Source organism: Pyrus communis, chromosome 13 (genome assembly GCF_041283825.1).
Source record: "Pyrus communis isolate YQ-2024b chromosome 13, ASM4128382v1, whole genome shotgun sequence".
Lineage (NCBI taxonomy): Eukaryota > Viridiplantae > Streptophyta > Magnoliopsida > Rosales > Rosaceae > Pyrus > Pyrus communis.
The window spans coordinates 23,894,939-23,921,903 of record NC_142577.1 but is presented as its reverse complement, the minus strand read 5'-3'; the positions used below and the strand labels follow the sequence as shown (position 1 = coordinate 23,921,903).

Below are 26,965 nucleotides of genomic sequence, written 5' to 3'. Positions count from 1 at the left end.
CTTATGCTCTGACATCGCGTGTGAAATGGGTTTGCTCCCACTCATAGCGCACTCTGGTACTTAGACACTTTTAGATTCAAATTTATTCACTTTTTATGCACTATCACATTTTATGGCTTTGTCACCTTCCAGGTGTCGGCCAGCACAGCTCGATTCAGGATCCAAGTAGACTTTCTGGGTCGGGATGTGTCAATGTACATTTTAACATCTTTATATTTTTCACTTATTTCATTATTTTTGGGCTTAAATATTCTACTAAATGTACACTTGGTGGTCAATAAATCTTAAATCCACTTCCAAAAACATTATAAAGATTTTCTTAATGCTTACGGAAAAAATTTCGGGAAAATAAAAAAATGTGCATTTTTTTCAATAAACGTGAATTAACACTTATGGTTTTCAGTCGGTTTTGCAAATTCGTACAAAAATCATGGTTCAATCTTTTTGTTTTAACCTTTGCCTTACTGTGAAGTTTAAAAAATTGAGGTGAGACTTTCCGTTGAGATCCTTGAGTGTAGAACCCCATTTGACAATGTTCTGGGCCTTACTACTATATTTTTCAATAATTTTTTTAGTTTCCTACTTCAATATTCTACTAAATATATATTTGTTGCTCAATACACCGTAAAACTGCTTCTAAATTCCTTAAAATGTTTAACTTAATGCTTAGGAAAAATATTTTGAGATAATAAAAAATTTGAATTTTTGTCAAAAAAACGTGGGTGTTAGGCGGGCTCGCCACACACAAAATGATGCCAACTAAGCTTGCGTAGAACAAGGAGAACCATGACACGAAAAATAAGGAGGGCTCCGCACACAGAAAACGGGGCAGGCTTCTAGCATACAAAACGAGCACGAGCTCTGTGCATGAAAAATGAGGTGCTATAAGGTGCATAAATCGTGGTGGGCACAGAAAACAAGACTGGTTCAGTGCACGCCAAAATGGTGCGGGCTTCGAGGACTAAAAAAAGGGGCAGGCTTCTGGCATGCAAAACGATGCAAACACTATACATGCAGAACGAGGCAAACAAAAGCATACAAGACGCATAGTCGGCCCTGAGAATTTAAGGCCCCTAGGCGAGCTTTCAAGATAAGGCCTTAAGGTTTCTAACCCATGACTTTTTGTACATTGATATATAAAAAAAAGAAATTTGCTAAATACACAATATATATATATATATATATATATATATATTTCAACATCAAATACCATTAGAAATTAATATCAAAAGAAGAAATACAAACATTACTTAAATATTACACGTCTCGCGTTTTTAGACGCAAATGCACCAATTAAGTTTACATAATCTAATTTTTCAACCAATTTTTTTTCAATTGATAAAATAGCTAAGTTGTTTAACCGTTCTTGTGACATAGTTGATCGAAGATAAGATTTGATCAACTTTAATTTTGAAAAACTTCTTTCAGCATACGCAACTGTAACTGGTATGGTTAACAAAATTCTATAAGCAACCCATGCATTCAGGAAACAACCATCCATTTGTCTCAAATAGTCCAACACTTCCATTGCCTGACTATCATTCGGTAAAGTCTCTCTCAAGATTCTTAGCTCTAGAAATAAGTTTTTCCATCAATATCAGAATGCTTACCATGTTTCAAAAATTCTTCAAGATTGATACAAAAACTCCTCAAGCTATCATTCTCTGCAGCTTTTAACTTCTTCAAGTTAAACAAAAGCCCAAAAGTTTCTTCATTTTTCTGAAATTGTTCAAATCTGTTATCAAGTGAAGTACGAGCTTGATCAATTATATAAAGAAAGTAATCAACTTTAGAAGTTTCAATAGCTAATTGTTTTACCGCATCACCAGCACTCTCATCAAACAGTTTCTTTCTTCGAATGATGCGTTTCTCACGAAAAATAGGTTCAAGCTTGGATATTCTACTAAAAACAGTTTCTTTGTTGAAGCCTCACCTACAGGTGATTTTAACATCTCTAATTAAAAAAAATATACACTAAATATACATTTTAACATCTCTATATTTTTCACCTATTTCATTAATTACTTTTGGGCTTAAATATTCTACTAAATATACACTTGTTGGTCAATAAATCGCAAATCCGCTTCGAAAAACATTTTAAAGATTTTCTTAATGCTCATGGAAAATGTTTCGAGAAAATAAAAAATGTGCATTTTTTTTACAAAAACGTGGATTAACACTCACGGTTTTTTTGTCGATTTTGCAAATTTATACATAAATCACTGTACTCATGCTAGATTCAAGCTTGGAAATTGGTTGTGACATCTTTGAGAGCCATTCTTGTGGCGTGGGTCGGTATGTGCAAGAAGAGATATTGTGCGGTTCCTAAACCTATATTTGTTAATATTTTGCTTTAACATCACGATCTAGTGGATATGATGTATCAAAATGAAAAACATATTTAGTCCAAATTTGGAGTTTAGTAATCATTTCTTCAAGAGTTATTATTGTCCTTCTGCAATGGATATTTGTGGTGTAAGTCGATCGATTAATTGAAATGATTTTAAGACACAAATTGTTTTTATTTAGTTTTTAGACCCAAACGTTGTGATAAAATGCAAATTGCGTACCGATTTTGAGGAACATAAAATTGACTTCCTCATCTTAGCAAAAGGGTCAATTTGTCACTTCAAATATTAATATACATGAAAATGACGTTCTTTGCACGCCCTTGGTTGAGAAATACAAAGGGCCCCACTTTTGCAAGTCAAATTTGGACTTCTATTGCACCGTACTAATCGTTAGAGCCAAACAAACGACAACTAGGTGATGTTGAATTCCCAATCGATTCGCTCCACAAAAAGATTCTTTAGGTCCTCTTATTTTGGCATATCGATAATTGCTTTTAAGAGGTTGGTAAAGGGGAAATCAACATGTTTGTTGATAATTTTTTTTTTTTTATGATGGACAGTTTAGTTATCTGTAGTCTTAATTTAGATTTAGGTAATTTTAATTCTGATACTTCTCCTTCTTGTTCAATTAATTTTATTCGTGAAGATCGACTTAATATGTCTTGGTCTAAATTTATTATTGAATAAATTTGGTTGAGCTATTTGTTTTTAGCCCCGTGTTTCAAAACAAGAAAAAGGAAAGGAAAAAAATAAACCCTTTTGATTTTTTTTATTACCAAACACTTTGCTTCCTTTGGTAGTTGAATCCACGCCCTACCTACCTTCATTTTCCTTTAGCAAATGAGCTCAACCTACCCTACATTGCAATTTAATTTGTCCCTTTTTTTAAAGAGAAAAGTAGCATATTCTTCAAACAATCTTTTAAAACTAATATGAGACTTAGAACTCCTCTAATTAAGTAAAAAGAGTTCCGCTATGTTAACTAGTTATGTGCGTTATATTTATTTGAGTGCTGCCATAATTTGAATCATTTTTATTAATTATATTGCTGATTCCATATTTAATACAAAACAAATCTCGTATATAAATTCCAATGTATGAGAAAGGTGATAAGCAAAGTTGTGACCGCATGTTGTATAAGTAACATTGTTCGATTAATTTGGTTGTTATTCATTTATTTAATTTATAAAAGAAAATTGATGCTAGAAAAATTACTTTCTGATTACATTCATGTACCATGTAATGTGACAATTAACACATATAATCAACATTCAACTAAATTAACTTATTAATTAATATGATACGTACAATGTGCCTCGACATAACAAATCATTTGTAAGTGTCCATGTGCTTTTCACGGCCGTCCGCGCCTCCAAGCGTCGGGTTCCAAAACTGCCCGCCAACCCTGAATTATCTTCCGTGTATGATCCTGCATTCCTACACAATTACGCCTTTACCCTTTTAAAATTAATTTTGGTGCCAGCAAGGAAAATCAAATAAATTGCACTATCCCTCTTAATATGGACAAGGATTCCAGTACCCTTTCGTATCATTTGTTTGTGTGATGTTAAGTTATGTTAATATTTTATATTATTTTTTATTTTATTATCTTTATAAAAAAATAATATATAACCGTGAACATACAAAACAGAAAAGCACGAAAGAACACCGAAAATAAGAGAGTTGACAATCCTTGTCCTCTTAATATTATAACCCGCAGTACTTGGTTGAATTGCCGAATAATGAAAAACAGAAAAATCAGAGAAATAAAAAGCTGAAAAAATAGAGAATATTAGGTAATTGAAAGAAAGTGGTTGCTGCTGCTGCTGCTCCCTCAACGCTCATTTGTTTACACATCGCATCGCCGATCCGATCCACGCTCCAATCCGCCAAACAGGTTCGCCCTCCTCCCAAATCCCTACGATTTATTTCCTTATGAATTTTGATCTGATTTTTTTATTTCTATATTTCCAGTAAATCGTTTGTTCTTCCTCCTCATCTTTCTCAGTCCCTTCACTGAAATCGGCGTTCAGTGTGATATTTTGGGCAAGAAACGAAGATGTTGGGGATTTTAAGGCAGAAAGTGGGAGCTGGAAGCTCGTCAGCTATGGTACACCCTAATACTTCTGCAATTTACGATTTGAGTTATGTAAAACAATTGATTAATTTATTTTTTATGTGAGTTATTGGCTAATATTTGTGATGATTCAGATTTTGGGGCAGAGGATCTGCCCCGCCGCTTCGGCATTGAGGGGTTTCGCATCTTCTGCGAAAGAGGTAATGTTGGTTCTGGATTTCCACTTGTTCGTATTGTTCATATGCTTCAAAAAAAACCTGTATTATTAGACTCCCAGTTTTTGGGGATTGGTTTTCTCTACATGTTTGTTGCATTCATGCTATTTTCATATTCGTATCTGTTCTCAGTGGAATATTGTGAATTCCAGAGGCACGTAATATTTTTTGACAATGAAATTATGCCCACAGATGACAGTGAGGGATGCTCTAAACTCTGCGCTCGATGAAGAAATGTCCGCGGACCCAAAAGTGTTTTTGATGGGTGAAGAGGTGAGGATGCATGGGTAGGTTGTATTTTTTGTGATTTGAGAAACCAACAGAATTTATTTCCGTAACATTGATCGTTGCTCTTTCTGTTATGCAGGTTGGGGAATATCAAGGTGCTTACAAGGTTAGAATTATTTACTGAAACTTCATTTTTTTCGTTTTATCAAGAACCCATGTGAACATTGACGTCTTTAACAGTTGCCCTTTGTTCTCCATTGTATATAGATAACAAAAGGACTTCTGGACAAGTATGGTCCTGACAGGGTTCTTGATACCCCAATCACAGAGGTTAGTCCTATTACTTGACGTGCCGTGCTACTTCTCTTTTGTTTACTTCCGCATTTCAGTAACATCGTTAACGTTCTTCCCTTTTTTCTCCCTGTCTCCTAAATTTGAGGCTATGTGGGCCAATTCGTTTATATACATTAGTGATAGTAGCTGGCTGACCTTATTTATTTGGAAATTTTTTTTGCAGGCTGGGTTTACTGGGATTGGAGTTGGTGCTGCTTACTATGGTTTGAGACCTGTTATAGAGTTCATGACCTTTAACTTCTCAATGCAGGTTTGGAGGATTTTTTTATTTTTTTATTTTTTTTTTCTGTTATTGACTTTTATACTGGAGTCTTAATGTTATAACTAATAGTTGATGTCTTGACACTCAATATTCTTTCCGATTCTCTGAAGCTATTGCTATCTAAATGCTAACTGAAAGATTCTTATCATCCTTCTAGATCAGTTGGTCCAATTTATTTTTCATTAAAGGATTCTGTTCTGGTGTTTATTGCAGGCAATTGACCACATCATCAATTCTGCTGCAAAATCAAATTATATGTCTGCTGGCCAAATAAATGTGCCCATTGTTTTCAGAGGACCAAATGGTGCGGCTGCTGGTGTTGGTGCCCAGCATTCTCAAGTACTGTTCCCCACGCCCCTTCTTTTAAGTCTCTTTACTACTTAGTTGCATTGCAATCTTTCATATGTTACCTTTTGTTTATTCCTGATCTACCATTTACCCACATCCACAGCATATTTAGCCTTCGTTTCTATGTGAGTAGCGAATGAATTTTTACAATTTTATGATATGCTTGTTGGTCTAGTGTTATGCAGCATGGTATGCAGCCTGCCCTGGGTTGAAAGTTTTGACTCCTTATTCATCTGAAGATGCTCGTGGACTCTTAAAAGCTGCCATTAGGGACCCTGATCCTGTTGTTTTCCTTGAAAATGAGTTGTTGTAAGTAATCCACTGCAAGGATATTGTGATGCTTATGTTTGTTATCAAGTAAAACGTTAATGTCTTGATGTAATTTTCTGTTTCAGATATGGCGAGTCATTTCCTGTTTCAGCTGAAGTTCTTGATTCCAGTTTTTGCCTCCCAATTGGAAAAGCTAAGGTGATCATCAGCTAATGGAATTCTATAGGAAAATGATTGTTAATTCCACTCAGATTTCCAACTTTTTATGTTATCCATCATTGATGATTGCCTTCTAATTATTATATAATATAACACAGATTGAGAGAGAAGGAAAGGATGTCACTATTACAGCTTTTTCAAAAATGGTTGGCTATTCTCTACAGGTTTGTTTACTATACCTCCCTCTGCTGCCAGGATGGATTGACATATGACAAATTCATGCTCATTGATACTTGATACACTGATGGAAAAAAATTGAAATGGATCTTGCATGGAAACTTGATCATGGCTTTGAGAATAAAGGCTTATCTGCTGCTGTGACTATGTGATGCGAGTCAAAGTAGGGGTGGGTGATCAGGATATACGTATGGTGGGCTTATAATGATAGAAATTTGAAGAAATAGGATATTTAGAGAACAAAGCAGGTTGTGGTTGCTGTAATCTCTAGTCAAACGGGGAAGAGGAGAGGAATTTGGAAGAAGAGAGAAGAAGATAGGTTGTCCAAAGATAAAAATTGGTGTACAAAAAACCACTCAAAGGCGTTGCATTTTCCTAAGACCCAATTAACTAGATACTTGATAATACTCTTAATAAACCTTGATTTTGACTCTTTGCAACTATCCATACCTTTTCTATAGATCCAAAAGGCTTTAGCTTTAGAGTTGGCCCAATGATCTCATGCTTGGGCTTCCATAGAGGATACTTGTTTTCCAACCAAAGTTGTTGCGACTTTATCAATGTGCAATTGTCCTGGGTCACTGGATTGTTTGAGTTAACTGTGAAAACTTTGTTTTTGTATTGGTCAAGTGGTTGTGTTTGTTACTTATTTTTGGTCATCATTGCATTAGTCTTTTGCCTGCCTATTTCTCATCTTTTTAAATATATTGCCATTAATACATGAATAATGGGGATCTTGATTTGTCCCACACTTTCCTTTTATTTTTACATTTTCTTTGGCACGGACCAAGAAAAAAAAAGTCCTAAGAGGGATGTTATAAAATGTATTTTCTCTAGCCACTTTTGCAAAATTGTTTATAGTCTTTGGATGTCAGTCAGAATCTCTCTCCCTTCATTATAATAGTGGATTTATTCTGTTATTTGGTATTCAGGCTGCTGAGATACTCGCTAAGGAAGGAATCAGTGCTGAGGTAAATTTGTGTAACAGCACAATCTTGTTAGTACTTTAGTAATAGAGACGGTTTGACCATTTGTGATATTGTAGGTCATAAATTTGCGGTCAATTCGTCCTCTCGATAGGAAAACCATCAATGATTCAGTCAGGAAAACCAACAGACTGGTGACAGTTGAAGAAGGGTTTCCTCAGCATGGTGTCGGCGCTGAAATCTGGTCTGTCTCTTTACTCTTAAATGTTCCCTGCTGAGTGGTTTTCAGACACCACGTATGCTAACATTGTTTACTTCTTAACAGCGCATCTGTTGTTGAGGATAGCTTTGGTTATCTTGATGCACCGGTTGAGAGAATTTCTGGGGCTGATGTTCCCATGCCTTATGCAGCCAATTTGGAGCGATTGGCTGTTCCTCAGGTGAGTTTCCCTTCAGATTTTTATTGTTTGGTCAATAAGTGCCGTGTAGTTGGTCAGTAAAAGTTATTCAGTTGCTGGCTTCTTCCCATTAACTCGGCTATAGGTTGGTATGCCAATAACATCTTGGTTAACTGTTTTTACAGGTCGAAGATATTGTGCGTGCAGCAAAGAGAGCGTGCTACAAATCTTCCTCATTGGCTGCAAGTGCTTAATTTTTACCACTTCAATGCAGAAATTTCCCCGGATTGAGGTTAGTTATAAGTTATTTTATGTTTCATAGAATGATTTGATGCCACAGGTACTTTATCTGCGCTACATATCTTTACCGACGTTCTTCACTTACGTTTTAGGTTATGGTATGATTCATAGAACCTTTTGACTTCTAAGTTTATGCCAGTTTCTTATGTGTGTGAGTTTGTTGTTTATTTTTTCTTTCAGGAGTTGTAGAAATTGTAAATTATTTCTCTCCTCATCGCGTGTTGGGAGGAACTGCTTGTCAAATAACTGGTAGATCATCCCGTGCGGGGAAGAACTGCTTGTCAAATAACTTGGGAGAACATAGACAAGGGCGAGAATTTTTTTGACTTTTGTCGTTTATTATTTTTCGCTGTCCGCATTAAACCTTTTGTGTTTTGGAAGCCATTTTCTGGGTTTCATGTACTTGATTTCCAGAAACGTCAATGACCTGCTTCAGTCTTCTCCTTCCTTCCGGTGGTTTTGGTCCCAATTGGTGAATTTCAGTTTAACTATGCGTGATCGATGTACACTGCAGAGGTTTATGATTGTTAGAACCGAAACGAATCATTTGGATAAAAAAAATATTAGAAAGGAGAAGGAAATATTTGAATTTTGAAGTTAATCGGTCAGTTATTATGATTGATTTTTTTTGTAGAAACACGATGCCAATGGCTATAGAATTGGCAGAAATTCTGTGCAGGACGTCCGTTCCGTAGTCGGACTAGTATGATTAGAGTAAACTAAGATCACACTATTTAAGCAATAACACCTATATTTTAGCTTTTTAACTGATGCATCACTGTAAAAAATAAAGAGGTCTGTTAGTATTTTTTTTTTTATTTGAACAAACGATATTATCTATACGAAGGGGGATTAGGTGGGTTTAGTCTCATGATGGACAAGCAATAATGCAGTTCAAATTTATCTTTGACGAGAATTGAATTTAAGATTTTTCATTTACAAGTGAAGAAGAATATTACTAGACCTTCTATTTGTATGTATTGAATTTGGTCGTTAGATCCAAAAGAAACGCAGTCTAAAGATTCTCTCTATCAATTCCCAAATGCAAGACAATTCTGTTTATTTATTGATTATTAATTAATTAATTAATATAGGTACCGTGTTGGCTACAAATTAACTTACAAAACAATATCCCACTTAATTAAAAAGGGTGGTGGGTGATGTAAGAATTCAAAATGGCTGGCTCCTTAATACTACGATTTAGTGATATTTTTCTTTACTTATAAGTGAGAGGTCTTAGATTCGATTCTCACCAAAAACGAATTTGAACCACATTATTGCTAGTCCATTGTGAGGTTAAGCCTATCATCTCTTCCTTAATATCGATAATATCGTTTGTTAAAAAAAAAAAGAAAAAAAAAAAGGCTGGCTACTGCATGCATTGCTGATATAGATTGTAGTGAGGATTCTCTGCTTGATTATTCTCTGTTTGATTCTTTTAAGGATTCAAATAATCTACTTGATTTTTCTCTTTCGCAAATTATCTATTTGATTGACTTTTCTCTTTCACAAATTATCTATTTGACTTTTAATAAGATATGTGGAAAAATATTTTAAGTGTTTCCTATAAAAAATATATAATTGGTAACTCTTTTAGAGAGCGCTTTTAAGTGTTTTTGAAAGAGGCCGACCAACAGTTGAGGCCCAAAAAACAAAAACAAAACTACAAAAACCAAAAAAATCTACTGCTACCCCTGCTACTGTAATGTTTCTCGATCCGTCCAATTCCACGCCCACAACCGAGCAATGCCTCATCAATCGCAACATCTAACCCCGATTTGCTCCTTGAGCATAACCACAAAGTAAGGATAGCCAACAACTAAACAAAGAAGCCATCTATCAAGATGAAGCACGTGTAAACCCACGAGTAACACGGCTAGTACAAGCAGATAACATAAAGAAGGTGGTGGTGTTGGAAACACCCGAGCCAGTGAAATCATTTGATCTAGTGGAAATACCGATGCATGGCTGAAAATCAGAATATGGATGGATAAGGAGAAGGGATACCAGTGGGTGAGAAGAAGAGAACAGATTGGGATGTTACGCAAGGGAAAAAAACAATAGAAGCAAGGAAAAGAGAAGAAAGGGGAAGAAAAGGGGAACAGGAACAACGACCGATCTCAACCGAAGCTAGGGTCCAATTCCCCGAATTTGCTCAAAATTGAAAACTTCACACAAAAAAGTGAGAAATACTCTCAATAGGGGAGAAAATCTATCATGCGGAGAGATGTTACGTGATTCATAGGTTTGAAAAAGTGAAATTTCTACGTGAAATGTCTTAATTTGCTTTATTAAATTTCTACGATGACTTTCTGTACCTGATAGCTTCATTCCCAGCTGCTCTGCGAGACTGCATCATGCAAATGAATTTCGTCAAGGCTGGTTTTTCGTTTGTCTATAAAGAATGTGATGATTAATTTTCAATTGGACCCAGAATTCCTACCAAAACAGTGTGGAAATCATAATAGTTGCGTGAAAATCTGACTACAATGCTCAGCGACAGACCTAGATGATTTTTCGGCGCGGCGGAGATGTAGCCTAGTAAGTACACACCAACCGCTAAATTTAATGTGTAATATTAGGGAAACTAATTGTCTAAACTAAATTTTATAAATTATATGACGTGATTATTGATAATTATATTATTATTTAAGTGTTCATTAACAAGCTTATTTCTTATTAGTGACACATTACATGATTTACAAATTTGGTTTAAAAGGTTAGTCGACCTAACATTACTCTTTTGATAGATTGGCAATGATGTGAGAGTTTGAGCTAGATCACCAAAATTAGCTAGGTATATCAAAATTGTTACTCATAATAAGAGTCGAACTTGAGACTTGCTGTTTAAAAATAATTTTCACGGACGCGTATATATATGGGTGATTCACAATTCAATTATCTCCCTAGTACTACATAGCCAAAAACCCAACAAATAATGATTGATTTTGTTGTTTCGTATGAAGGTGCATGGCATCAACATCATGACTGGAGAATTTTTAGCACGTCGTCAAAACCATGCATGGAACGATGAGATGGTCCAGAGACTTGAGACCTGCCCCATAAGAAACGCGCGCACATATATATATATATATATATATATATTTAGACACACACACTGAGAGACTTGAGACATATATATATATATTTAGACACACACACTGAGAGACTTGAGACGGATTTAGATCCTCTCTTGAGCCAATGAAGAGGATTCTCCTGATCAACTATTGTGGGTCATTGGATTTTTATCTAACAGTTACAAACAGGAAATTCCTTTAAAGTTATAATAATTATAATCGTTAGATAAAAATTCAACGACTTACAATGATTGGTCAGGAAAATCCTCTCTATTGGCTCAGAAGAGGATGCAAATCCACTTGAGACCTGCCCCTTAAAAAACGCGCACATATATATATACACACACACACCCACACACACACCGAGAGACTTGAGACCTGCCCCTTACGAAACGCGCGCATATATATATATATATATATATATATATATATATATATATATAGACACACACACACATATATATGTATGTGTAACAGTTGACCCAAACAAGGTCTTTGTCTGTATTTCCAAATTCGACCACCGATTCCTTTCCATTTGGCTTTTCGTCCTCGACTCGGTAGCGGAGTCATACGGAGTGACCCCCACCACCTTTGACACCGCTATTCGGGTAGCTGTCAAACACGCACAATATTTTACCCTCATCAAGAAAAGATGCTACAAATAAATTCATGTTTTTCTTAGCAACTCCCAAAAAAAAATATATATATACACACACACACACTAAGTTTCAATCGAGAAGGTTTTATACTTATGTGAGATAACATTTGTATTCCATTCTAGGGTTTGAGAATTTATGTTAAGTCAAAATGATCATTATATAATAATTATATTTATCGAACTCGTTATCAATGTGAGTTGAATATGAAACTTATCACCTACAAGCGCAGATAAATACTATTAAAAAATAATAAGGACACACCCTTCTTTCTTTCCTACACACCCTTGTGTAATCACGTCTAATTTAATAAATTCATGATCAGAATAAAAAAGAATACGTGAGAAACTAAAAAAGTAAGAAAATTACGTCACATACCACTATATTATAGTGCTGTTAGCTTAATACAATTACTTATACATTTTTTTTTCATACCATCGATATTAATTTAAAATATTCCGATCAACTTAGCTAAACCTCAATGGCCGTAAAAAGAGTGAGTGTTCAAATACCACGGTGCATTAATAATTGGACGTTGCCGTATCAATTGAAATCGTGTCTCGACGAAAAAACAAGAAGAAAACAAAAGCTAACGCAAATGCTGACGCCCAAGGATTCAATCTGGTCGCCAAAATTCCATGCCGGTTTGATTAATTCTACTGTAGAAGATGGCGAGTCAACGAAAAGACGGTCAACCTTGCTTAATTTTCGGATTAGCAGTTAATTTACCGCCACCTCTAATTGCTCTCTGCAAATTGACCAACTTGACCGACCTTTTCCTTCTTTCCGTTGGTCTAATTTCATGAATTGACCAATAAAATATTCTAATTTTCACTTTTAATTAAATTAATCATAACCCAATTACAATCCTCAAGTGTATTTATGAACTTGCCAGATCAACATTTTAGCCTTCATCTTCTTCTTCTTCTTCTTCTTCCCATCGGCTGTAGAATTGAATTCGCAGAAAAAGCACTTGCAAGAAAAGCACAGAGCTTTTGGAAAGCTTTTTGGGTGGTTCGGGTGATTTTAATTCCGTGAATTGACGCAGAGAGGTGAGGAAGGGCAAATGAAAACCTCTCTCAGAAGGCTGCGAGGTTTCGCCCTTCACAAGCACGATGCCAAGGACCGGAGAGATCTCCGCCCGCTGCCGCAATTGGACGAGCTCGCCCAGGCTTCTCAGGTACGCCGCCGTCCTCCTCCTCTTTCTTTGCTCGGAGATTTTACGACGACCCAAAACCAAAGCAAGCTTCCGACTTGACGACGATCGACGCGTAAACCCCCCAAATTTCATCGAATTTGGAATTCTATGGTTTGGAAAAAGGGCAGAATTGGTTAATTAGGGTTTGAGAGTTGGTGGTGGATCTGAGGGTTGACGTAATCTGAAATTGGTTGCTGAAAATTGGGTTTTTGATTGCAGGATATGCACGATATGAGGGACTGCTATGACAGCTTACTTTCTGCCGCTGCCGCCACGGCTAATAGCGCTTATGGTATTTCAATTTATTTTATTTTTTATTTTTCTATTCGTTTTGATATATTGTTAGTTATTGTTTAACTTATTTGTATGCCTTGTATTCTTTATGAAAACTGAGTCATTTATTAGTTTTAGCTGATCATTATTGTGTCTACGTTCTTCTGATTGAGTTTCTAAATTTGATTCTTATAATGCTAATTTGAAGAATAGTATTCTTATACCTTTCAAATTTGTTTATAGAGTTTTCGGAGTCGCTGCGGGAAATGGGTTCTTGTCTTCTTCAGAAAACTGCACTAAATGATGATGAAGAAAGTGGTAAGATCAAAAGTTTGTTTGGCATTATATAAATTTGAGGAAACGTAACTAACCCTTTTTTACCTGTCAATTCTCTTGCAGGTTCAGTTCTGCTGAAGCTAGGGAAACTGCAATATGAACTCCATAAACTCGTTGATAGCTATGTGAGGCTTTATTATGTAAATAATTTTAAGAAACCTTTCATTGAGTTTGCTTTACTAATATATTCATTGTTGTGCATGCTGCAGCGCTCTCATATATTCCAGACAATTGCAGTTCCATCAGAATCTCTTCTGAATGAACTTCAAACAGTTGAGGTGTGTTTGCTTGGACTCGGTCATTTGATAAGCTCATAGGAAGTGTTGTGTATGCATTTCTCATGCACAAATTCTGCACGAGTGTTACCAATCTATATTTTAATTAACAATTTTACACGGGTTATTGCTTTTGTGTTCACATATTATCGCGTAATGTTAAAGTGATGTTTGTTCTTTCATGTTGATGCAGGAGATGAAGCAACAATGTGATGAAAAAAGGTATTCCAAACACTATATGTTTCCGAACGATTACATTTGCATATCTGATTTTAGACGAATGCCTTCTCATATGGCTCATGATCTACAGAGATGTATATGATTTTATGATAAAGAGATACAAAGAAAAAGGGAGGTCAAGAGGTGGTGGGAAGAGAGAGAGCTTTTCTATGCAGCAAATACAATTGGCTCGCGATGAATATGATGAGGAGGCTACATTATTTGTTTTCCGGTTGAAATCTCTGAAGCAAGGACAATCTCGTAGTCTTCTCACGCAGGCAGCTCGCCATCATGCTGCTCAGGTTTTTTTTTCTTCCATGTTTTATTGTTATTCTAGGATTCATACAGCTGACCCCACTTAGTGGGAAAAGGCTTTGTTTTTATTGGTTCTTGCATGTTTTATTGTTGTTCATCATCGTTAAACTGTTCGTACTCCTTTTATTTTCCTCTTGAAACAGTTGTCCTTCTTCAAGAAAGCACTTAGGTCTGTTGAGTCAGTAGAGCCACATGTGAAACTGGTAACTGAGAAGAAGCATATTGATTACGAGTTCCATGGGCTACATGATGAAGGGGATGGTGACAATGATGACGATGAGAATGATGATGATGATAGCATTGATGTGAATGATGATGGAGAATTGAGCTTTGACTTTGGACAACAGGATCAAGATCAAGATGTTTCTACTTCAAGAAACTCAATGGAGGTATTACCCAGTGGAATTTACTTATGATAAACCGCATTTGCTCCCTTGAAAGGCATTTAAAATAGAATACAAAATAGAGCTGGTAGAACCAGCTGTACATGCTTACAACTCAAAAGCAAGACACAGACATATATCTCTGTCATATTCACCAAAGTGTGCAGAATCTCTTAACCACTAAAACTAATGTGAAACTAAAAGAAGGGAAAATTATATATCTCATGGACTGTTAAAGTGTTTGTGCAAAAAATTGGTCTTATATATTTTGTGCAAAATGGTCATTTCACAGGCAGTTTTACAAAGTATATTCGTGCAAATAATGGTGTATGATCCAGATGAATATGGAAGGAAAGGGTACAAGGAATAACCAGAGTTTGATTTTCTTTTTGGTCTTTTGTCATGATGAATGCTTCTATTGGTGTAAGCTAGAAAGATCTCACTCCCAACCCAATTTGGCAGTTATTATTGTGGACGTAGTGACCTTGTTGTCATGTTCTGCTTTCAAGTTTCTTTCTGAAACATTTTGTCATGATTATTATGTTATTTTGACATGAAACTTATCTGTAATGCAGTTGGATCAGGCAGACATTACCTTTCCCAGATTACCGCAGGTGGAAGCTCTCAAGGTAAACATCTGCTCTGTTATCAATTCATCTGTTCACAAATATTGCAGGTTTGTGTAATGCACATTCTGGTCTGCACTTTGTAAGTTGGCCTAATAAAAAATAAAACTGTACTTGGAATCAATCTCTCTGTCGTATCCTTTTGATTGATTGCATGAAGGTAAATGCCTGCAGTGGGATCTTGGTTATACAACTTAAGTCTACAGTAATCTCCTATTGCTAGTTTAGTTGTTGACTGGATTGGTTCTTGCATGTTTTCACGTCTGCCCATCACATGCTGAATGTACAACACGGTCCATCTCCCGTCATGCAGTTGTAGAACCTGTTAACATTTTACCATGCTAAATTCCGATGTGGATGACTTTTTATCTATTTATTTATTAATTTATCTTGAAGATGCATCACGTTTCTAATTTGTTGTAGCTTACATGTCTCGCATCGTTTTGCCTATTTCCAGGACAGACTCCGCAGGAATTCGTTTTCATTTCAGGGTAGAGGAGTCAGCCAATCAGCTCCGCTGTTTCCTGAAACTAATTTAGGTCGAGCCGATAAAATGAGACATAGGCAGACATCATTTTCACGGAAGTTCCACTCATATGTACTACCGACACCAATTGATAAGAGTCCAGTTTCTACTGGATCAGGTATGCCAGTGCCCCACACTGTACAGACAACTTTAAGTGAGCGAACACAGAATTTGTGGCATTCGTCACCCTTGAGACCGGGGAATCAAAAGACGGGAGAGAAGAAAATTGCTGGAACCAATTTTATAGATGTGCAGTCAGTACTCAAAGAGAGCAACAATAATATTGCACCACATCGATTACCCCCTCCTCTCACAGGTCAGGTTTTGTTTTCGGGGCAGGATCCACTGGTTGCTACTGACTTTAAAAAAATAAAAAGGCAAGCATTCTCAGGTCCATTGACAAGTAAGCCTTGGGCTTCTAAACCTGTCCCCTCGGACCATCACCCAATGTTTTCTGGACCTATTTTGCGAAATCCAGGGTCTCAACCTCTGTCAACTTCACCTAAAGTATCTCCAAATGCTTCGCCTACTTTTATGTCCTCTCCTAAAATAAGTGAACTTCATGAGCTTCCTAGGCCACCTGTAGCCTCCAAGGCTTCAAGACCTGCGGGTCTAGTTGGTCATTCAGCTCCCTTGGTGCCCAGACTTAAAATGCAATCTGCGACAAATAAACCAGTGGTGTCACCGAAAGCAGCTCCTCTGCCCAAACCTCCTCGGGTCCTTGCTCGTAGTTACTCTATACCTACAAGGGATCATACAGCGATGGAGTTCCATGTAACTGAACCACAGGAAGCTTCCCCCATTCCTGAAGTGCCAGACAATTCACCTCCTTTGACGCCAATAACCTTACCTAACACAGCGAAGCCACTGTCACCCAGCTCTGAGATTGTCACACTGGCTGTTCAATTCAGAGGTAATTTGAATGTTCGTATACCCTTTCTTTTTTATATCGTCAAATATGAATGCTGAGGTTGTGTTCTAGTAAGACTGACACCATGACTGAAAAGCAACCTCTGGGGACTAAATGTATATACATGTATATCAATTTATCTTGCAACTTGTTCTTCTCTTTACTGTTTTTTGTGGCATCGAATTTACTTGTTTCTAAGTCAGAAGCATATTCGTTGAATGCAGGCGGAGATTGATTAAGTTCACCGTTGGGCGACATTTGTTTCTAAGTAGGCAACAAACTGTTTTCTAAGTAGGCAACAAACTGTTGTGGGGAGGTTCAAAAGATTGCGTTCTCTTCCACATGTAGAGGTGCACAGATGTAAATATATCTCTGTTGATGATTTTCGTTAATTTGTTTATTTGTCAGTTTTAGTAGCTAGTTATTTTGTGTTATTGGGGCACATGGCATAAAATTGTAATACAATTGCCAACTTGTTCGATCATCTGAGGAATTTTGTAATTCATCCCCAGCAATTAATACTTATACTCATTTTTTATGTAATTGTAGATCGAGTGAAACCCTATCTGGTCACTTTTTAGATAATCGTAGATTGAGAATGATCTGTATTTGACCGCAATAGGGGTCATAATTTTAGACACTACTAACGCAATTATCAGAAGGAGTGAGAATTCCGAACCTAACTAACTTGATCAACACGGTTTTATTTTTAAACGAGTAAAAACTAACTATCAACAAAAGTATCAGGCTCAAACTGAACCACTTCAACAAGTAAGGATTAAATTCAAAACTAGAGATCAGAGAGTGGAGAATGGAGATTATAGTAGGGGTGAGAATTTCGAACATGACTAACTTGATTAACATGGTTTCATTTTTCAACGAGTGAAAAATAGCCATAAACAAAAGTCGTCAGGCTCAAATCGAACTGCTTCTACAAGTAAAAATTAAACCCAAACTTGGATATCGGAGAGTGGAGAATGGAGAATATCGTAGGGGTGAGAATTCCGAATATGACTAACTTGATTAAAACGGTTTCATCTTTCTACGAGTAAAAATAGTCATCAACAAAAGTAATCAGGCTCAAATCGAACCACTTCAACAAGTAAGAATTGAACCCAAACTTGGAGATTGGAGAGTGGAGAACGGAGAATATTGGTGCTTAATTAGTGTGAAGACTCTCTTGATGTAGTAATTAAGTTGTAGTAATGACGTTGATTAGTGGAACACAAAAATCCTTTCCATAGAAAAATGGATTTATCTAAATACAAGTGGAGATTTCCTAATTGGTAAATGGCAAGCTTTTGTTGCCTTTTGGGTAGTAGTAGAGTGGTTGTACTAGTAGTTCACATCATTTGCAGCTTCCTCTGGTACTATCATATCTCACAAATCCCATCAGTTCTGGTCCTTCCAATCTTGGGTTATTCTTGAAACTGCATCCAAACAAACAATGAAGACACAAACCCCACTAACCTCCAAAGTCCAAACAAACAAAGAAAAACAGAGTTTTTAACTTTAATTAATCAAGTTTATGTGTTAATTAATCACCTTTCTTCAGATAACTGGGAGAAGGAGCCTGAGGTTGGGAAAGTACCACACAAATCGTTGTTGGATACATCACTGCACAAGTCATTTAATTTAATGTAACCCTAATGAGGTTAGAGGGAGAAGAGAAGGAAAGTAGTCAAGGGGTAATGTGGCGATTGTATAGACAGATGACTCACAGTATCTTGAGGCTTTGAAGTTTGGTAAGCTCTCTAGGTATTCTTCCAGTCAGTCTGTTACCATTCAGTCTCCTGCATTGAACTTACTGACATGAGCTACTAAGTAAAGGTGTATCTTTCGATACGGGCAGTTGTCCACCTAAGAGTGGATATTCCAGCCGTTGATCAACAATTGGAATAACCTAAACGCACACTCACGCATGGGCAACTGACCAGGGCATTGCCTCGGTGAATTATTGCTTACAAGAATTTGAGATTGGAGAGGTTGGAGAGGGAGGGTGGGATGGTCCCAGAGAAGTTATTGTGGTAGAGATCCAAGCTCACAAGGCTCTTCAATCCTCCAAGCTGTTTTGGTAGAGATCCCATCAAGTTGTTCATGTACAATTCCCTATAATATTAATACATACATCAGAGACACACCAACCAATACTTTCCATGAGTCACAAAAACTAGATGCATGATGATGGTCCACGATCCGACGGTGGTGGACTGTCTGTATGGCTGGTGGGGTTGGTGACATTGATCAGCAACCTCATATCAAGTTTTTTATTTGAGCGAGTCCAGCTAGCATTCATCTTTTTATTAATCAATCCAACCTTCACCAGGTCCACACTCCCGAGTCCATACAGACTCAGTCACTTCCAAAGAAACAAGAAATTTAAGAAAAGCAATTTCTGAATAAAATTGTGAGACTCACAGATACTGAAGGCGCTCGAGCTTCCCCAACTCGGGTACGAGACTGCCCGACAGGTTCGCATTTCCAAGGTCTCTGCAACACATTATTTTATACTAATTCATTTATATAGTAATTACATGATTAAAGTACTAACAAAAGTTTCAACAACCAAGCAAAAATTTCAAGTAACCAAGAAATTAAGCTTAACAAGTTCATGCTAATTTGAATACAAACCAACATAATAATAATAATTATTTTAAATAGAAAAGGAAAAAGCAAAGAATGCAACACAGTTAATGCAAAACAAGAAGAAATCTTTAGAGAATCTAACAAGCAGATACAAGAAAAAGTACACAACATATCTTAGCAAAAAAAAATAATTAATTAAAAAATTTGAACCAAATGTTACAAATAAATGAAAAAAATAAAAGTAATTGAGTAGATTACAGTCGAGTAACCCGATTGTCGCCGTCGCAGGTGACATGAAACCAAGTGCAGGGATCAACCAAGGTCGGATCCCAGCTCTGCAGAACACTCTTCGGATCCTTCACTGCTTGTCTCAAAGCAAACAAAGCATCTCCTGATCATTCCATTACAAAGGTATTAACACATTAATTAGTAGTTAACATAATATATATGTACATATATACTGAATATATAGTCTAAAAACATGTGTTTAAGAAAGTTATTAACTTAAACTTAAACAGTTAAATTTGTTTTGCATGTTTACCTTCTAGGTTTGCAGTTGTGGGTGACAGTAGAACAAGGGCAACAGTAACAAGATGAAACAGCAAAACCCAGATCGCCATTTGCAACAGAGAAGCTTATTATTTTAGAGTTGGGGTTGAAACTTAAAAGCCGAGCTTAGTGGACCTAAAAAGATTCACAGAGAGAGAGAGAGAGAGAGAGAGAGAGAGAGAGAGAGTTCTGATGTATGAGAGAGTGAGTTTTTACTTCTTTCTCCAAAGCAAAGAAGCAAGGAATCAAAATTTGGTGGGGGAATTTATAGAGCCCATAAAAAGATTGTTGCCCTTCTCCTTGTGCAGGAAAACGGTAATTACCAAAGCTAAATGGCGTGGGACTGTGTTTGGGTTTCCCTTTTTTATTCTGTAATGCTTTATATTCTTGCTCGTATTGTCCATTACCCGTATCTTAGTATCTTTTTCTCAATAAGACAAATCTGCCCATCTCATTTTTCCTTTTTTGTTTTATTTTGGAGCTAATCTTCTGTCCTATCCCATTTGCCACAATTTTGCAATCGAAATTGATCACTTATTTCTAATTTTCTATAATCAAGTGTTGTATGTCGCATAATTTCTAAGTGTCTTTCCAAACTAAAAAGTGATATATGCAATTTCGAAAATATTGCTTATACTAAAGATGACAAAAGACTATTGATCTAGTGATAGTTGCATTCAAATGTAAGGTATGATGAGTTAGATACCTTTTTTTATGGACAACCCATTGTGGTGACACAACCAAAAACGTATACAGTATAATACTATGTTATAAATCTATGTTTGTCACATACAAAATTCTATGAAAAATGATTTTTAAAGATTTTTTTTCCTACACACTTTTTTTATTTCTAACTTTTGAATTGAATAAATGAAAGTAGTATAGCAAAAGTGGCATAAGAAAAAAGGTGTCCCGAAATGATTTTGTTCCATTCGGAGTCTCGGACCATTCCCTCCCAATGTCTTCAATTTTGTTTCTTATTTTTTTTACGATGAAACCTGACGATAAAAATGGACAAATATTAGGGTAGAGGTTTGCGTGCATGGCAGCTTTGAAAAGAGAGATGGTGGGAGGATCCAGACATATCTTTTGAACCTCTGTCGGAGCCAAACGAAAGGGCTTAACACTTGTAGGACGGACTCAAACAACAAAATTGCAGGGACGTCCCCATAAAGTTACAAACACTGTTCACAGTAGTGCAGTGCATAATTGTATTGAAGGATATGTTGCATCAATATCAATAAGAATCTAAGATTACTAATGCCGCACCAGGAGACTTGTTACAAACTGATACTTAATACATTTCTAATTTTCTATACAGCTTTAATTATTAATTTCTGTTGTTTAAACAAGTATTAATCTTGTAATTTGAATTTTGATTTGATTTTTGTTTCATTCCCCGAGGTTAAAGCATAGATAGGGACAATTATAAACAGCATATGTATAAGCATTGGGAATAATGCAACTTGGAAAGCTGTGGTGGTCGGGAATACCTCTATACAGAGACTATATATATTGCAAATTTGGATGAATATAAAAACATATAATATTTATACTTAGATTCGGCATTGAGAGGCCTGCTTTTAAAGGAACTGAGTTCCATTAGCTTTACCAAAGTCAACCAAATTGCACCAAGACCTCGATCCATCTTCGACTCTAGTAGAAGCTGTTTCGATTCTCAAGTATGCAAAAGGTGTTAGAATAATGTGACTGTAAACAACTTAAAAGAAAGAGGAATCATGAAAATTGATTTGTGAGTTGGGATTCTTATATATATATTCTATTAAATGAAATGAAAGGAGAAGACTATATTGACAAGACATCAACATAATTTCTTTCAATTAAAAACGATAACTCTAATCTAAATTACACTTAAGAAAGAAAAAGAAATCCAACAAAGGTGCACTGAAACAACTGGAACAATCAGTCACATGCAACACATCAACATAATGAAACACTACATCTTGCAAATGTCCACATAACACAAAAAACATTGCTTTATACAAAACGGTAGATCCTATAGAAGCTCTAGTCAGTGACCGAAAAAAAAGAGAAATGCTAATTGAAACAATGGTTATACACATAGATCGACCCTAAAAAAACCCAACTTGCTAACTATTCTAACAATGACAATATTGATGATTGAGTTTTGAGCCAATATCCACTGTTAGAGAAAGACCCCATATATACATGGATTAGTTTTCGATTCATTTATGTGATCACAGATTCACAGTGGGCAGTAATTTGTTTTGGAGTTAGTAATTATATATGGACCATCAGGTCCACTATATACGACTAAGAATTATTAGAAAGGTGTGGTGATTGCAGTAGGCATGCATGCATGTGAGACTAGTCTTTTAATGGATTGGCTAGTGTAATATTATAAATAGGGGTCCATCTTCTAGTCTAAATTTAGTAGTCTTATCCTATAAATTTTTAGTATATGATTTGGAGTATACATAGTACATATATATCGAAATTGAAACGTTGATTTATTTATTTTTTTTTATCAAATATTCAATAATCGAAAATTCAACAACTTAAGATTCCTATGGATACTATACATAGATTCTGAGCATACTATAATTTTCGTTCTTATTCTATCTATCTTCATGAGTCCATGACATCTCATTTGGTTGATCCACAACATGTGCATGTGTGTTTTGTAGGGTTCCATTCATTACATACAGATAGAATATATAGGGAGTGGGGCAAGGCAAAGACCTTATTGTATAATAGACATTAGACATGATTCATGCATGGTCACCTCATTCTCCTTGAAAGAAGTGACTTGACCAACCCAAAAGCACTTAAAATCGCAAATCTTCTCCCACTTTTTTATCACTTCCATCATAGAATTGGAAAAAGGTGGAACAAAGTAACAGAAAAAGCCATCCACTTAATCTTCTTCAAACAGAAAAAGCTTTCTATGCGCATAAGATCACCACCACATAAGTTTTAGGCCTCGTTTGAAAGTTGTTTTAAAATGACTAAATTTTTGATGAAAATATTTTTAAAATAAATCATTAGTAAAAATCCAACTGAATCCTGAAAAAAAAAACTTTAAGTGCTTCTTGCAAGCACATATATGGTGCTTCTTTTAGGAAGCACTTTGGAGCCCAAAATCAATTTCATCAAACACGCTTTTAGTCATTTTAAAAGTATTTCCAAATGAGCCCTTAAATTGTCACAAAGCTTTCTCCCATTGCTCTAAGAGACCGAACAGGTGACCATTGAGCCGGTCATCTTAAGCTTGACTCAATTAGGATAGAATTGGATATTGGATATTGGATTAAACTTGACAAATTTTAGAGACCAGTTGTGATAAAAACCCTAAAAATGAATTACATTTATATATGTGAAACTCACTTGTATAAAATGTAATCAATAGTAAATATGATTCAAATAATAATACTCACTCAAATAAGTCTGCTATTTATCAACTCGATTCAAAAGTAAAGATACATGTTTGGTAGTAGGGATTTGATTTTTGAGGCAAACAGCTTCCCGCTAGTAAATATGATTCAAATAATAATACTCACTCAAAACATAGTAATGCATTATTTGACTGAGTGACATGCTAATGAAAAAGGCAAACAGCTTCCCGCTGCTTTTGACCTTCCCTACTCAAGTTTGATTTCTATACTTTATGATGCTTGATCTCTCCTCTGTCACTCACCTGGTATAGTGCCACTGAAAAATTAAACCACTTACTCTCGCTAGCAACACTGCATAGGGATTCCAAGTGACTCCAAAACAGATCTTGGACTCAAGTATGTGAAGGATTAGTTATGCTATGCCTATTCTTTTCAGATCTTGGAGTCAAGTATTTGGAAAACAACAAAACAAATTGTTTTAGATTAGATTATTCGGAAACTTCTTTTCTTATTAAAGAAAATTGAGCATTGTTCCAAGATTTTTGTCCAATTGGAGATTTAGTCGTGAACTAATAATCTGTAAGTATTGATCTCTAAATTTGTCACAATATGAAAGAATATTGTCATTTTGTAGAGCATCATTAGAACTTCCATCCAAAATAAAAGATTTAAAAAGACAAAATCATTACTCACAAATTTTTTGTTCAAGGAAACCGAACTTCCGAGCAATGCAATTAGCGAGTTTAATTAAAGGGCAATTGATTAAAATAATGAAAACTAAAACTTGTTTGCTAAATTATCAAATTAAAAAAAATCATGGATCTATAAGGGTGATATGATGGGTCTATGAAAGTTAATATGATAGGTTAATTTACAAGGGTGTCTAATCAGTTTAACAATGGTTTTTTATTTTTTATTTTATCATTTTAGACAATTGCCCTTGATTAAATGGGGATGCATTACAACTGAGTATCACACAAGCAACAGGAGGAGAAAATATTGCCTTAAAAGTTTGAAATCAACAAAAACAATATATAGGCTTTATTGATTATCTATGAAGCTTTACATATACAACATCTGTTTAGGTTTATTGGGATGTAGGAATTAGGAATCACAATTCTTATTTAGTAAACAACATATAGGCACTCCACAGATATATTATGTAGGGATTCTGTGTTCATTTCCCCATCTTCACTTACTTCCGAGCTTGTGGATCTTGTATTATTGTGGTAACTGCAAATTGTACATAGCAAACACCAAAAATATAAAAGAAAAAAAAAAGATTAAGCAGTGGATTACTGAATTTTCAAATAGAATTTAATTAAGAATCAATTTTAAACAAGGATGATAGACTCCTTTCCTAAGTTCTAAGTTCAAACCTCACAGTAAATTGGTAAAAATAAAATAATAATTTGCTTGATTACCTGTTGAATTGGTACGGTGTACAGTCCCTTGCAGTAGATTGTCTGATACATTGCTGCAAATAAATCATAATATCCCAATCATTAGATCAACAAGGAAGCACACACCTTTTTAAGGCTTTAAAATGGAGTCAAGGACCAAGTGAACTCACAAAAGATTCAAGTTGCCAAATCGAACGAGATAAAGGAGCTCTGCAGGTATAGTGCCAGTGAGCAAGTTACTGTTTAATTCCCTAACAAAAGAAATTAAGCATGGACGACCGAGTAAGAAAACAAATTATTAACTGATACAAATGCTTATGATCACTAAGCTGTACTTAATGACAACATGAGATGAACATTACAAACTTACAAGATCTGTAACGATTTCAATTTTCCGAGACTACGAGGAATAGCTCCAGTCAGACTATTGCTAAAGACCCTCCTGCCAGTAGGATTAATATACAGCCCATGTATCAGAAAAACCAACAGAACCAGAATTGTTGTTAACAGGTTTAGTGCCACACAAGTTACATAGAAAAAGCTCATCTTTGAAAAATTAAAATTTCTTGATGGTTCAAACAACTCAAAGAACATTGTTTTATAAAGGGAATATGTACTTACATAAACCTCAAGGAAGGGAGGTGTCCCAAAGATGTCGGAATTGTCCCTGTGAGATTATTCCGGTAAAGGTCCAAGCTGACGAGTTTTGTCAAGTTACCGATTTCCTTTGGTATAGATCCAAAGAGGTTATTGGCAAATACCTCCCTGCAGTGCAAATAATTAATTAAAACAGACATATTTACCTAGTTATTTCATTCTACTCAAACTACTCTGACTTGTAGTTCGAGAGATGGGAAAGACGATCTTACAAGTACTGAAGGTTGGCCAAGATTCCCAGCTCAGGGACAATAAGTCCTGACAGGTTAGCATCACCGAGGTCCCTTCATATATACACATACGCAGAAAGATAAGTCCAATTTAAATACTAAACTTCCCGGGGTAATTAGTGGAAGGAATTTGCGGCAAGGAGTTGAGTCAATGTTAATAAAAAGACCACTTACACCCTTGTAACACTGTTTTCAGAATTGCAAGTAACGTGGAACCAGGTGCATGGATTTACTAACGTTGGATCCCAGCTCTGGAGGACGTTGTTTGGGTCGACCAAGCTGGATTTCCAGACACTCAGAGCATCTCCTGTTCATAAAGTAAAGCATTGAAAATAATTAAGCCTTGGCCAACATAAATTTGCTTGAATTTGCCTGAATATAGCAAGTCAATTTCATACCTTCCGAGTTGCATTCCACTGATGCAATAGCTACTGCTGCAAGATAAAAAACAAGCAAAACTCGAGAACCCATCACGCACAAATCAGTAGAGTCTAAACGACAAGGTTAGAGTAGAACTCGAATCATTGTTTTTTTTTTTCAGAGGAACTGATATTTTATAGAGAAGATAAACCAGCATTGACAGTGATTTTGATATAGATGGAGGAAAAGTCTAGGAAGACGAGGTGTTATTGGGATTATTAAATTCGTGACTAGAAGAATACTTCAACAGTGAAGGTTGACCGGAGGAAAAACTCATAATCATTTGTAAGTTTAGGAGAGAGACTTACATGAAACAGAGATATCAAATTGGTTATGTCCCAAATCTGTTACATTTCATTCGCCTTGTGCTTCAACACTTTTCCACTTGGCAATGAGTGATAGGTCTGAGACACCTGACATTTTAAACCGATCATGCATTGTCATTTATTTCAACTGTCTCTCCTGACAACACATCTTTACTTCATGTCCTATACTGAGTTTATATCCAAAATAATTTACACGAATTTTTGACTTGTGACTCGAAAGCCGCAACTCCACTTCTAGACATAAGACCATAAACAATAAAAGAATCAGAGAAATTGTGACTAAAAATTGTGAAGATAAGATCTCCGAGGGGTGTTTACCAGTTCAACGGAAGTTTCTTTTGTCTTAGCAGGATTGTCTTCTCTTTCAATTCATCCAGAATGTTGACTATGTAGAAGGTATTCTTTTTTACCTGTATAGTAAACAAGGCACTAGAATTCAAATTGAGATTAGTCAATAAATCCTTCACCTAACCATAATGTAAGCGTTTTTGAACTATT

At 35.8% G+C, this 26,965-nt stretch overlaps 4 protein-coding genes and 1 pseudogene across 5 annotated transcripts; 2 read left to right on the top strand and 3 right to left on the bottom strand.

Moving 5' to 3' along the window:
* Positions 1-1,246: 1,246 nt before the first annotated feature.
* LOC137736253 (uncharacterized) lies at positions 1,247-2,096 on the bottom strand (annotated as a pseudogene).
* Positions 2,097-4,054: 1,958 nt separating this feature from the next.
* LOC137737393 (pyruvate dehydrogenase E1 component subunit beta-1, mitochondrial) lies at positions 4,055-8,726 on the top strand. Of its 2 annotated transcripts, none has more exons than XM_088682493.1 (16): positions 4,055-4,248; positions 4,360-4,461; positions 4,563-4,628; positions 4,836-4,916; positions 5,011-5,037; positions 5,139-5,201; positions 5,389-5,475; positions 5,701-5,826; positions 6,011-6,144; positions 6,231-6,303; positions 6,423-6,488; positions 7,434-7,472; positions 7,547-7,671; positions 7,753-7,867; positions 8,011-8,117; positions 8,306-8,726. In XM_088682493.1, exons 2-15 carry the CDS (start codon positions 4,411-4,413, stop codon positions 8,077-8,079), a joined length of 1,122 nt encoding a protein of 373 aa, XP_088538619.1. In that variant the 5' UTR covers positions 4,055-4,248; positions 4,360-4,410; the 3' UTR covers positions 8,080-8,117; positions 8,306-8,726. The 2 variants fall into 2 exon arrangements, with proteins under 2 accessions (XP_088538619.1, XP_068332953.1); XM_068476852.2 differs by having other exon boundaries at positions 4,058-4,248; positions 4,326-4,461.
* Positions 8,727-12,568: 3,842 nt separating this feature from the next.
* Positions 12,569-17,462, top strand: LOC137737003 (uncharacterized protein At2g33490). Its single transcript, XM_068476343.2, has 11 exons — positions 12,569-13,038; positions 13,276-13,348; positions 13,573-13,647; positions 13,729-13,790; positions 13,875-13,943; positions 14,134-14,162; positions 14,251-14,461; positions 14,618-14,863; positions 15,433-15,486; positions 15,941-16,922; positions 17,144-17,462. Exons 1-11 carry the CDS (start codon positions 12,925-12,927, stop codon positions 17,152-17,154), a joined length of 1,926 nt encoding a protein of 641 aa, XP_068332444.2. The 5' UTR covers positions 12,569-12,924; the 3' UTR covers positions 17,155-17,462.
* Positions 17,463-18,105: 643 nt separating this feature from the next.
* Positions 18,106-20,405, bottom strand: LOC137737004 (leucine-rich repeat protein 1). The gene is made up of 7 exons (XM_068476345.2): positions 20,047-20,405; positions 19,764-19,896; positions 19,338-19,409; positions 18,885-19,028; positions 18,641-18,712; positions 18,465-18,536; positions 18,106-18,349 (listed from the first exon to the last, which is right to left on the bottom strand). The coding sequence occupies exons 1-7, from the start codon at positions 20,123-20,125 to the stop codon at positions 18,268-18,270; spliced, it is 654 nt and encodes a 217-aa protein (XP_068332446.2). The 5' UTR covers positions 20,126-20,405; the 3' UTR covers positions 18,106-18,267.
* A 4,044-nt stretch (positions 20,406-24,449) lies between these two features.
* Positions 24,450-26,294, bottom strand: LOC137738350 (leucine-rich repeat protein 1). Its single transcript, XM_068477987.2, has 8 exons — positions 26,120-26,294; positions 25,896-26,028; positions 25,704-25,775; positions 25,456-25,599; positions 25,205-25,276; positions 25,005-25,085; positions 24,856-24,908; positions 24,450-24,664 (listed from the first exon to the last, which is right to left on the bottom strand). The coding sequence occupies exons 1-8, from the start codon at positions 26,190-26,192 to the stop codon at positions 24,627-24,629; spliced, it is 666 nt and encodes a 221-aa protein (XP_068334088.2). The 5' UTR covers positions 26,193-26,294; the 3' UTR covers positions 24,450-24,626.
* Positions 26,295-26,965: the final 671 nt, after the last annotated feature.

Bases quoted from the DNA above. Each gene is read 5' to 3' on its own strand.
- LOC137737003 (XM_068476343.2), top strand. From the start codon at position 12,925: ATGAAAACCTCTCTCAGAAGGCTGCGAGGTTTCGCCCTTCACAAGCAC. The intron at 13,648-13,728 runs GTAAGATCAAAA...ATTCTCTTGCAG, and splicing joins AAATGATGATGAAGAAAGTG to GTTCAGTTCTGCTGAAGCTA. The intron at 14,462-14,617 runs GTTTTTTTTTCT...CTCTTGAAACAG, and splicing joins CTCGCCATCATGCTGCTCAG to TTGTCCTTCTTCAAGAAAGC.
- LOC137738350 (XM_068477987.2), bottom strand. From the start codon at position 26,192: ATGGGTTCTCGAGTTTTGCTTGTTTTTTATCTTGCAGCAGTAGCTATT. The intron at 25,776-25,895 runs GTAAGTGGTCTT...GTATATATGAAG, and splicing joins GAAAACAGTGTTACAAGGGT to GGACCTCGGTGATGCTAACC. The intron at 24,665-24,855 runs GTAATCAAGCAA...TACAATTTGCAG, and splicing joins ACACCGTACCAATTCAACAG to TTACCACAATAATACAAGAT.
- LOC137737393 (XM_088682493.1), top strand. From the start codon at position 4,411: ATGTTGGGGATTTTAAGGCAGAAAGTGGGAGCTGGAAGCTCGTCAGCT. The intron at 4,629-4,835 runs GTAATGTTGGTT...TTATGCCCACAG, and splicing joins TCGCATCTTCTGCGAAAGAG to ATGACAGTGAGGGATGCTCT. The intron at 4,917-5,010 runs GTGAGGATGCAT...TCTGTTATGCAG, and splicing joins TGTTTTTGATGGGTGAAGAG to GTTGGGGAATATCAAGGTGC.
- LOC137737004 (XM_068476345.2), bottom strand. From the start codon at position 20,125: ATGGCGATCTGGGTTTTGCTGTTTCATCTTGTTACTGTTGCCCTTGTT. The intron at 19,897-20,046 runs GTAAACATGCAA...TGGAATGATCAG, and splicing joins CACAACTGCAAACCTAGAAG to GAGATGCTTTGTTTGCTTTG. The intron at 18,713-18,884 runs GTAAGCAATAAT...AGTTCAATGCAG, and splicing joins CTCTCCAATCTCAAATTCTT to GAGACTGAATGGTAACAGAC.